General features: G+C 46.0%; 1 protein-coding gene across 1 annotated transcript; it reads right to left on the reverse strand.

Moving 5' to 3' along the window:
* Positions 1-5,348: 5,348 nt before the first annotated feature.
* Positions 5,349-5,885, reverse strand: LOC117864548 (putative cyclin-dependent kinase F-2). The gene has a single exon (XM_034748682.1). The coding sequence runs from the start codon at positions 5,883-5,885 to the stop codon at positions 5,349-5,351; it is 537 nt and encodes a 178-aa protein (XP_034604573.1).
* Between the last annotated feature and the right edge of the window lie 6,671 nt (positions 5,886-12,556).

A 12,556-nucleotide genomic window follows, 5' to 3' on the forward strand; every position in this document is an offset into this window, starting at 1 on the left:
TCCATGTTCTATGTGCGCCATCCATCCTTCTGGTGATGAGTCCTCCAAGAACTAGAACATGCTATTACGCCTAATAGCTAGTAAAGAATCTAGTAATGAAGATTACATAGTTGCTTGGATCATCACAGATTGGTACGCAGACCATTAAATACAATAAAGTGACAACACATATGGCTCCTGCCGTGTTGCCGTACGCGCGACACGCAGGTCATGAATGAGTTACACACATGCATCACATACACAAGGGGGCCATACTGATCACAAGATACATACATCCTGCAAAACAGAGTTAGGCGTCCTAACGTTCCAAACTTCGGAGGCCCAAAACTCCATCTTCCAAGCCGAATTTGGGGAATCTAATTTCGCCGAAAATTTTCGTATAAAATTCGCACCGATCCGAGATCGTACCGAAAAGTTACGGCTGATTTACCGAAGCATGCGCATACGGCAAAATCCCGACCCCGGCAGTAGATCCCATCTACCATTGCACATCTAATGCGCCTGGCGTATGACCCTGGATCTCGATTCGACCAATCATATTGATCTTCCCTCACTGCAACTGGATTTACGTGTATCACTTAACTCCGATGGCGGAAACCGACCGGTAGGAGTATGTCGTTACACTACCATTGCAGCAAGGGCACGAAACCAAGACATAGATCAAACAGAAAACTCGCATATCTCCATATGCACACATCCCGAATCCAAAACTAAGCAGCTACGGCTCTGATACCACTGTTGGGATACGAGGTAGGCTACACTAGCGCAAATCAAAATTTCTACCGCGTATAACAAGGAAGAACTGCCGTATAAGGATCACGGGATTACCACTCGACGCACTACTGGTGCGGAAGATGTAGATATGCGTCGATGCAGTGAAGACGATCACGTAGTCGTACGTAGTCGATCAACGTAGTCGTACGTAGTCGATCACGTCCAGCAGCTCCTCAGCAGCTCGTCCACGTGCAGCAAGATCGCCTCCGGTACCGCGGCTCGTCGTCGGCTCGTCGTGGCTCGTCGGCGGCTCGTCCAAGTGCTGCAAGTGCAACACCTCCAAGGTATCCACACGTGCAGGGAGGAAGCGTCGCAAGCCGGATTGCTAGATCCGCGAGTTGCAACAGGCAAGGGCGTGGGAGGCACGGCAGGTGTGTTTCGCCAAAAAGGTGTAAACCCTAGGGCGCCCCCACCCCTCTATTTATAGAGGTTCCTGATGGGCCTCTGGATCCGAGGCCCATTAGTACTCCTAAACCTAATCCAACTCGGATCAGATCCGAATTGGGCTTCCAGCCCCTTAAGTGTGTGACCCTATGGGTTCGGATACGTATAGACATGGCCCGAGTACTCCTACTCGGCCCAATAGTCGGCAGCGGCCTTTAGCAAGACGTGCCAACTCCTATACGCACACGAAGATCATATCAGACGAACCATCACAACATAATATACATGCTATTCCTTTTGCCTCACGATATTTGGTCTAGCTTCAAGCCGACCGCTCTTTCTCGATCCTGTGATTCGGAATCCCTTTGTAGGTTAACTCTTAACCGTACGTAGCATGGCCATGCATTTTCGGATCCGATCACTCGAGGGGCCCAGAGATATCACTCTCAATCAGAGAGGGGCAAATCCCATCTTGATTGACCATGTCTCATAGCATGCTTCTTGACAAACCCGAAAGCTACCTTTATAACTACCCTGTTACGGCGTAGCGTTTGATAGCCCCTAAGTAGGTCGATCCACATCTAGAATACATGCGACAATCTCAAGTCTAAGGACAAAGCGTATATGTTGTTTAAAGAGAGAACTACTTCTCGTGTTGGGTCAGTCCTAGCACATGTCTCCACATGTGTCCACATTATTAGTTCAACATCTCCATGTCCATGACTTGTGAAACATAGTCATCAACTAATACATGTGCTGGTTTAATATTCATGTGTGTCCTCACATGAACTCCGACTAGGGACAACTTTTAGAATAACCATACAAGTAAAGAGTTTCACATACAATTCACATAATTGCAAATCAATTCAAGTAGCCTTTAATGGATATTCAATGAACACAATATACAAATCATGGATACAAATGGAATATCATCATCTCTATGATTGCCTCTAGGGCATACCTCCAACAATCAGAGCTGCTGAGGGACTCAGTCTCTTCATCCTCCTCCTCCTCCTCTTCCTCCTGGGTGACTCGAAGCACAGTTCCCCCTAGTCTCAGGACTTGCCACGCGTTCTTACAATCATCGGTGTCGGGGGGAGGAGGAGGCAAAAAGAACACAAGTGCATCCTCTTGGGCAAAAGGAGAATAAGGTGGCGAAATAGATCAATAAAGCATAGGTACTTGGAAGCTATGGCTATGAGTACTTCCTTCTCTCAGCTTGTTGAAGGCATCGAATTCTTCGACTACCTGGGGGATGGCGTCGACGTTCTTGAACATCCGATTAAATTTTACCATCACCTCGTTGATGGAAATATCCTTGGGCGACATCCTCGACGAATCATTCAAGCCCGAGTACTCATAACCCCAAGTGTGACGAACCTGCAGCGGTTGTATCCATCTTTTCAAGAAACTGGCAGCCACTACAATGCCTGTCAGTCCTTTTTTTAGCTCAACGACCCTGGCCAAAGTTCAGGGACCTGCATACTCTCCCCAGTTGTTGGCTAATCAATCCATCTGCTGTTCCATTCTGGGCTGTGGCCAGTAATTTTGGGCAGTTGCGACTCATGATTCTCAACATAAAACCATTTCTCCTTCCACCCGGAATGCGAATCAATGGTTTTGTAGTCTAGATACTGACTACTCTCCCGGATCTAGATACCGACGCCCTGACTACCTCGGTATGATCCTTGCTGGGCTGTGGCCTGACATGGAAAATTTTTTGGAACAACTTGAAATGGGGCTTGATCCCCAAGAAAGCTTTGCACAGATGCACGAAGATGCTAATTTGAAGGATGCTATTGGGATTCAGATCGACATGTTGCAGATGGTAGTACTCCAGCAAACCTTGGAAAAAAAATGAGAAGTGGGGATAAAAAAACCACGCTCAACGAAAAGCCCGAAAGTTACCATCTCATTGGGATGAGATTCAAAAGGCCACGTATCACCATAGGCACTCCTCGAGCCCATGGTCGCCTGATCTTTCAACAACTTCGCTGCCACCAGCTCGAGGATCTCTGCCTCCTTCATGGTGGACCTCTTCCATGCCATGGTTTGGTTCGTTGGTGCAGTCTGGTCGGTCTTTCAGTACTTCGGCAGCGGCAGTTGGGCCTCCTTCCCCTTCCGAGATTTCTTCTTGGAACCCTTAGCACCCTTAGAACCAGCGAATTTCTTGCCCATGATGATCCTCGCAAGGCTACTAACGCACGTGCGCTCAGGGGCTTGGCGGAAGGGAGGGGCGGCGCTATCACTCTGAGATTGGTTTGCGGCGGCGCTCAAGAACTATGGTTTTTTTGAGGCAAATAGCAGATGCAAAATAACAACGTGAATGGAGGGGTAATTTTCCCTATTCTTTTATAACAGCGGCAGAGTTAACGGGGGTAAGGGAGCGGTGTTTTTGCATAACAACGATAATTTCAGACCTAACCATCTGTCACAAGATATGTTGCAACAAATAATATGGAAGCTCAAAGGTCACAGTGACTGTTGAATGGCCCGTATACCGCCTGAAACAAGTCGTGTAACAGCTCGGGGGCTGCGTACACCGTGCCCGATGGCTAAAAATTTCTTTTTCTTCAAGATCAAGACAAAGACATAACAAATGCTGATTGACCCTCACCCTGATTCTTCGATTCAACGTAATGCTCGGGGGCTACTTCATATGGAGTGCAATTTTTATCGCACTTCCATATAAGATTTGAAGACAGATATTCCAAATACAATGTCATATGAGGCTTGAGCACATTCCAGCTGCATGATAGTACCCGAGTACTTGAAGACTCAGTCATGTTAGAAGTAATCAGAAGAGCACCAGAAACTAGTCGGACTAAGTCTGCGAAGGTACTCGAGACTGTTGCATTTGACTAAAACATACTCGGAGGCTTGTTGTACATACATCTATGAGCCCACCAGAAGGTTTGGACAGAGCCACATATGGGGCTATACATCGAGATGTATCATACATGGAAGCTACGGTGCAGTACGGCGTAGTCTACATGGAGTCCAAGGGTCTAGTCAAGGACAAGGAAACTACTCTTCCTAGTTGGAATAGAATTCTCTAGTCGAATGCGACTAGTACTCTTGTAAAACAACCACCTAGTAACCCTGCTCTACCAATAGATAAGGGTGGGCAGGGACCCCTTCCACACAAGTTCAATCCAATATGAGAAGGCTACACACAAGACGTAGGGCATTATGTGATCTAGCGGTCTGAACCTGTCTAAATCGCGTGCCTACGTACACCATCGAGTTCTTGATTTTGGCGACACCCACAAATCAAAAATCTACCTCGGGTACTCCCTTAGTAGGTTGTCGGGTTAAAACACCGACACTCCCTTCCCGCGAGAAGGTCCGGTGTGGGCGGGGGGGCAATGGCGGCGCAGCGTGGTGTGGGTGGGTGGAGCTCCCCAACGCGGCGCGGTGGCTAGGCCTCCAACGGGGGCGCGGCTCCTGGCTGGCCAGCTAGTGGTGGTGCGAGCGGCGCGCGGCTAGGCCTCTGGCAGAGGCACGGGTCCCCGTGGCCGGCGCGGCCCGACATGGCAAGCAAGCGTGACCCGGCATGGCGCTGGCGGGCGAGGGCCTGGTGTGGTGCAGCGGGAGCAGGCAGGACGGTGGGGGTGGCCTATTTTTTTTTGGAACCTTTTTAGTCCTAGTTGTTAGTGCCAACCGGGACTAAAGGAGGTCTTTAAAGAGAGGGGCCTTTTATTTTGAAAGATTAGTCCCGGTTGAATTTTCGAGACCTATGCGTCTCTCCAACCGGGACTAATGCTCACTTATCCACCAGTGAACGGATAGATAGATAAGTGTCTTGCATTTTCATTTATCCACATGTTTATTTTCTTGATGTTGAATCTATGCAAATCATTCTCTTCGGCATCACGTATTCATTTCATGTGAAGTGAGCTCCTTTGGACTTGGACATCTTTATTAGCTAACCTGTTTCATGGAGTAGTGATCTTTGGCAGAGAAGATGTTTCTTCAAGAGTCCTCTCTTTGGATGGATGGATGTTGGGACTTGGGGGATGCAGCAGCATTAGGGGAAGATGATTGGGGTAAGAGGAAGAGAGCTCGTTGCGCTAAGGACTAATCCGCCGAGGGCTCAGTCGGATTTTCAAGCCAAAAAACACTCAGTTGGCCTATAATAATCTGTATTTTTTAAGGTTTACAAACTTCCATCAAAGCTCACAGGACAATCACTGGACCAATAATGTCTTAGGCCTAAGTAAACCTAGAGCGCATCCAACGAAAGATAAGGCCAGTGAGCTGAACTTGCTGGCCATGCCGGCGATGTTGGTAACTGTGATCCTCTCCGTCTCCGAGATAGGAGCATCGTCGTCGTCATCCTTGATGAACCATAGACACTGGAGCGCGGTGGCCGCCATCAGCTGCTTCTTTGGGTCACACGTTAAGAGCCCTTTGAGGACCCGGAATCTGTCCCTTGATAGCATCTTCTCTGGGAACAGCTCACACAGCCGGTTGCGGTGCCGCGCTCGCAGCTGCCACGCTCGCCACACCTGCACCTCCTCCTCGTAGGCCTGGGGTTTCATGGCCTGCCACGCCCTCCTGCACGGCACGCTGAGCACGTCGAAGTTCTTGAAGAGTTGGTGGGCCTCGTCCTTCCCTGCAAATGGTGGCTTGCTGGTGAGGAGCTCCGCCATGATGCAGTCGAGCGACGACGCGTCCACGAGCGCGCCATGGTCGGTGTTCTTCGCTAGCACCTCCGGCGCCATGTATGGCATCGTCCCGGTGAAGCAACAAGGTGTGTCCTTCTCGATCATTGACTTGGTCGCCACCGACGAGGATGTTTTCAGGCTTGATGTCCTGGTGCACGATGTCGTGTCCGTGCATCACCTCAGCGCTGGCCAGCAGCTGCCACATGTGGCGGCGCACCTCGGACTCCAAGAACGGCTGGTCGCCGCCATGGTCTCCCATCACGGCCCTAAGGGTCGGCCCGGCGTAGTTTGTGATGATGGAGTAGTCCATGGTGCCGGGACTGCATGCGACGGTGCGGAATGTGGAGAGCGACGGGTGGCCGCTGCCGGCAGCCGTGAAGCAGGCCTCGCGCAGAGCATCGCTGGCCTGGCTCCGACCACTCCTGCGGTGGAGGGACTTCACGGCGAGGACCTGTGGCCTGTGGAGCGGTGGCGTGCCCTGACAACAACACCGTGCTCGCCTTGGATGAGCCTGCACCCTTCCTGCTTGTACCCGCCGGTGCTGGTCATGCGGTGCTTCCTCCTGCAGGCCATCAGCCTCCCTTCGGCGGCAGTGGCAGCGATGTTGTCGATCATCGCGGAGATGACAACAGCTCGCTTGGCGCTGATCGTTGTCCTGGTGCGGCGGTGCTCCTAGATCATGTCGCAAATGGCCGTGACCCTTGTGGCGACCGTGGTCATTGGCGCTGGGTCGGCACGCTCTCCGTCATCCATGGAGCTTGGGCTCTAGTTATATGGTGGTGGCAGACGTGCGGATTAAGGACGGAATTGTTCGCGTTTGCAATGGTGCCCTTGGGAACTAGAGAAAATAAGTACACCAGAAATAATTTGTGCTAGCACAAGTTAATTAGCGTGCTGGCGGGCGTGATTGGCACCCGCTAGCACAAAGCTTCATTGGACCGGCGGGGGAGCACCCGCCAGCACAGATCACCCCATCTATGCTGGCGGTGGGTTAGGTCGCCCGCTAGCATAGAGGCCACTATGGTGGCGGTCGACCTACACCCACCGCCAGCACAGATGGAGTGATGTGTGCTAGCGGTTGGCTTATGTCGCCCTCCAGCACAGAGCCCGCCATAAATGCTCCAGTTCATCTTTTTCCCTAGGCAACCTTCCATTTGGAGCTTGCCCGAGAGGAGGTCGGGAAAAGCTCCAAACACACAAAATCTAAGGGGAACGTTTTGCTCTAAATTTCCTTGGAGGAGGTGGCTATATAAGGTGAGTTTGTGCCATTTCAACCTTCCTTTTGAACTTCTATCTATCATATCTAGCTTCATTACCTTGTCATCTAGATCTAGATCTAGAACTAGGATAGAGAGGAGGGAAGAGAGAAAAAAACTAGAAATAGATTATTTTTTGAATAAAATTCTATGGCCATATTATAACCATTACAATGCTATATTTGTCATTTTAATGTAATATACAATTGAGTTTGATTATATTTTTTCTTCTTATTAATTATTACATCCATAGTTTTAATTAATGAAGTTGATTATCTTAATATATAATTGATTTTTCCATTCTTCTTGTTAATTATTACATCCATGGTTCAATTGATTCTCATTGAGGATAATATAGAATGGTTTTTATTATATTTTCCCTACTTATTAACTATTACATCCATAGTTCCAATTAATGAAGTTGATTGAATTAATATATAATTGAGTTTGATTTTTTTCATTCTTCTTATGAATTATTACATTCTAGGTTTAACTACATGAGAAAAGGTCCAAAAACACCAAATCCAAGGGGGAAGGTTTTTCTCTTGATTTCTCTTGAGGAGGTGGCTACATAAGGTGAGTTTGTGCCATTCCAACCTACTTTTTCAACTTCTATCCATTATTTCTAGCTTCATTAGCTTTGGGGTAATATAGAATTGTTTAATTGAGTTTCATTTAGGGTAATATAGAATTGTTTTTTATTAAATTTCTTGCTACTTATTAGTTAATACATCCATAATTCAATTTAGTTTATGGAATAGCTCATGAAATTAGTTAATATAACATAGAAATCTTGTCATAGGTTGTTAAAGATGGATCAAAGAGCATAGATGTATGGCATACGGTGACATTCACCTACTTTCGTGTTAGAGGTAGTGAAGTTTGTGGAGGCTGCGAAGAAGCATGCTCGTATTTGCAAGACAAAGCAAATACATTGTCCATGTTTTGACTATAGCAACAAGATTGTATGGGAGGATACTAATGTCATCAAGAGGCATTTCATAAAGTGAGGTTTTGTGGATGGCTACACAATTTGGTCCCACCATGGAGAGGCAGGAGGTACTTTCAACAACACAGGCATCAATACTGGCTGTGATAAAGTGGGTGGTGATGATGCAAACAACAATGATCATGTGATGATGGATGATGATTACGACCGTGGAGATCAAAATGGTGATCAAACAAATATGCGTGTGGAACCACTGGTGGATAAGGAACATGATGTTGATATGGAGGACATGTTGCGCCACATTGAACCGGAAGTGTTGCTAGGGAGTGCTAAAGGGTTAGAGAATTTCGAGACGCTCAAGAAGGCAACAAAAGGCCATATGTATGTGGGATGTGGGAAGGAGTGGACAGTGTTGTGTTTCATCCTTCATCTTCTGATCCTGAAGGATAAATTCAATTGGTTAGATAATAGTTTCATTGATCTCCTTACTCTGCTAGGCAATTTACTCTCGAAGCCGAACTTTGTGCCAAAAAACACATACGAAGCAAAGAAGATTATCAATCCATTGAAGATGCGTGTGGAGAGAATACACGCGTGTAGGAACCACTGCATATTGTACCGTGGTGAGTACGCGTCATTGGAAAAGTGTCCAAATTGCGATGTTAGCAGTTAGAAAAGTAATGCAGATTTCTTTGAGGATCGTGCCGGTTCCTCCATCGGGAATAAGAGGAAGAAGGTTGAAAAGAAAAGTGCTGGTGCTCAAGTCAAGGACAAGTCCTGTATAGGTACTGATATGATGACTTAGCGCAGAGTCCCTACCTCGGTGATGTGGTACTTGCCGGTGGTGGACCATCTGAAGCGTTTGTTCTCAAACCTAATAACCACTGAAATGATAACTTGGCATGTTGATCACCCAATAAAGGATGACGGAAAGCTTTGACATCCTTCCGATGCTCACCAGTGGAGGACCTTCGATGCCAATCATCTAGAGTTTTCAGATGAAAAAGGAATGTATGGTTCGCATTGAGTACAGACAGCATGAATTCGTTTGGTGAAAGAAGCAGCACGCACAGCACTTGGCCAGTGCTGATGACCATATACAACCTTCCCCCATGGCTATGTCATAAGAGGAAGTTCCTTTTGCTAACCATTCTCATACAAGGCCCGAAGCAGTCTGGCATCGACATAGATGTTTTCCTTGAGCAATTGATGGAAGATATGCAGAAGCTTTGGGAAGATGGGGTTCGGATGTGGGATGAGTACAGACACGAGCACTTCACACTAAGGGCCATTATCTTTGTTACCATCAATGATGATCCCACCCTGTTTGTCCTAACAGGTCAGGTAAAAGGTAAGACAGCATGTGTAGTTTGCCTGGATGAAACATCATCTGTGTACCTTAAGGGATCTATGAAGGCAGTATTCATGCGGCATAGGCGCTTCTTATTGAAGATGCACAAATACTATAAGGTGAAGGACTTCTTTGATGGCACCAATGAGAATGACTTTGCTCCAAAACCGGCTACTGGTAAAATAGTATTTAAAATATGCGAGAAGGTCAAATTCAAACTCGGTAAGAAGTCATTAGGTGGTGCTGATAAGTCAAGAAGGGGAAGGAAGTAGGCTGAAACTACAGACGTCACAGACGTACCATTTAAGAAGATGTCTATCTTCTTTAAGTATTTTCCATACCGGCGAGAGCTGGCGGTACGCCATGCCATTGATGGGATGTATCTTCAGAAGAATGTGTTCGATAGCACCATCGGATTCTTGGGCTTATCAGGCAAGTAAAAGAACGGACTAAAATCACAAAAGGATCTTGTTGACCTTCAAATCAGGTCAGATCTCCACCTGCAAGAACTACATAATGGTAAGCATTACCTTCCCTCGGCTAGCTACAACTTAACACCAGTAGTGAGATTGGCCATGTGCAAGTGCTTGCATGGGTTGAAGTTGCCGACTGGATTATCATCGAACATCCGATCACTAGTCTCATTGAAGGATATGACGCTTGCTGACTATAACTCTCATGATTGGCATGTGATGATCACAATTTTTCTCGCTATTGCGATCCGGGCTATCAAACCAGTATTCGTGAAGATGGTTATCACACAGATGTGTTACTTATTCAACGTGATTTCGCTGAAAGTGATTGATTGTGTCGAGTTGGCTAGGCTTCAACTGTTTGTGTCAGAAACTCAGGCCCAGCTTGAGATGTGCTTCCCTCTGTCCTTTTTTTGATATCATGGAACATCTCATGGTCTGCATGGTCCAGCAAATAACTGAACTAGGGCCTATGTACTTCCATCAGATGTGGACATACGAACGGTTCATGTCGACTCTCAATGGATACATGAGAAACAAGGCCTTTCCAGAGGGCAGTATGATCGAGAGCTAGCATACAAAAGAGAGTGTTGATTGCTGCATATATTACATAAAAGATAAGAGAGCTATTGGTTTACTGGAATCTCGGCACGAGGGCAGATTGTCTGGGAGAGGTACCATTGGAATGAAAAGATTCATAGGCAAGGACAACTAGCAATTGGAGAAAGCGCATTCAAGCATTCTACAACAGCTTGCAATAGTGGAGTCCTTCATCGAGCAACACCTAAATGAGGTCCGTGGACAAAGTAATGGTCGCTCAGAGGAATGGATCATCAAAGAGCAAAAGCGTCAGTTCCCATCATGGTTGAAGGACCATGAGCATCTATTTCAAGGAAATTCCACAGAAGATGAAACATTGACCAGGTTGGCATCTGGCCATCAAGCAATGTCACCTCATGACAAGCATATGAAATTAATGGATACACATTTTATACCATCGCAAAGGGCAACAAAAGCGTGGCTTACCAAAACAGTGGTGTTCTCATAGAGGCGATTGATACATCCGGAAAGAACATAACTTACTACAGTTTCATAGAGGAAATATGGGAACTTGACTATGGAGAGAATATCTGAATCCCCATCTTTCGGTGCCAATGGGTTAAACACCTAAATGGCATTACAGATGACAATTATGGGTTGACACTTGTAGACCTAGCCAATGTAGGTTACAAAGATGACCCATGGGTACTCACTGAGCGTGTTGCATAGGTATTCTACATAATTGACCCTATGAATGCAAAGAAGCACATTGCCGTCTCCGGAAAACAAAAGATCCTTGGAGTTGAAGGTGTAGTGGACATTGAGGATTACACTAAGTATGAGGAATTGGACCTTTTCAAAGACCATGAACGAAGAATCAAGCGTGTTGAAGGAAGCATTGATAAATCCATGAAGCCATGGTTATGTACTGATCGTGAAGGAAGAATTGTTAAAGGATAAATTACATTTATTTTCTCTTATATTGTTTGACTAATTAATATTCTTGTAAGACTTTATTAATGTGTACTAGACTTTATTATCTTGTAACTTAATGCTAGCATAAGAAAAGGGTAGGGGTACATCCAAGCCACAATACAATATAACCAAGTTTGATAATAGTGCAAGTTATTACATCAATAATTAAAGGTCCTAGAGAGAACAAGTTCAAATGCATAAGAAAAGGGTAGTAGTACAACCATGCATGTTACATAATTCATCATACTCCGACTCGCCTCCTTAGATATGGAATATAGTTAATGTCTCAAATCGTCCAGCCTAGAACTTCATCAAAATAAGTGAGAGCACGGATGAGTGCACTCTCCTTCGCTTCACATGGACGACCACATACATTACTATAAATAGAGAACATTGGAGACGTTAACTAATGTGGCCTATAGAAAGTGAGTTTCGTCTGGAACCTCAACTCTAGGGTGAACACCGGGTGTCCACCCATGTCAGTCAAATGAAGCGTATCCAGAACTTCATCTAGAATCACACGACAGCTCGCTTTGGCAATGGTACTACCATGAATTATGTTCTATAAAAGATGATAAGAACATGATGAAAGTTAAAAGATGTAACACTACTAAAGTTAAAAGGATGATAAAAGAATGTTCCATACCATGTCATGAAGTCGAGAAAGCCTCTCAGTAGTCATAATCACATTGTTGGCTCCCTCCTCAAGGCATCTCATTCGAAACCATGAAAAGTCTAGCACAAAGTACCCATGCTAGTTAAGCTGCTCTAGGCAGGCCTACACGACGGTTCTGTCAACAGTCACCATAAATGCCGCTATGGCCTGTCTTGGTGACAACAAGGTGAGATCTGCATGTCGATCAGGTACTTGAAAAGAGAGATGTTTTCTTTGCATATTTGGTCCTATGTCCTCTGTTTGTACCACAGGAAAAGTACCACCTAAATCTTGGACAACATCTCTAATCCATCTAATATTATTGATAAGCTGCATTGAAGTAAATTAAGAATTTATTCATGTGTAGTAACAAAATCAATTAATTGAAGGAAAGAGTATTACTATGTTGGGAATTGTTCCTTTGGTTTGATTGCCGAATGGAATGTCAATGGGCTCATGGAATTGCAGTCAAACTAGGTGGAGTGTCATCGTGCCTGAAATGTCCATAACCACCTCCACGGCCGCCACA

The sequence above is a fragment of the Setaria viridis genome, chromosome 7 (assembly GCF_005286985.2).
Source record: "Setaria viridis chromosome 7, Setaria_viridis_v4.0, whole genome shotgun sequence".
Lineage (NCBI taxonomy): Eukaryota > Viridiplantae > Streptophyta > Magnoliopsida > Poales > Poaceae > Setaria > Setaria viridis.

Excerpts from the sequence above, each read along its gene's own strand:
- LOC117864548 (XM_034748682.1), bottom strand. The coding sequence starts at position 5,885 with ATGGCGCCGGAGGTGCTAGCGAAGAACACCGACCATGGCGCGCTCGTG.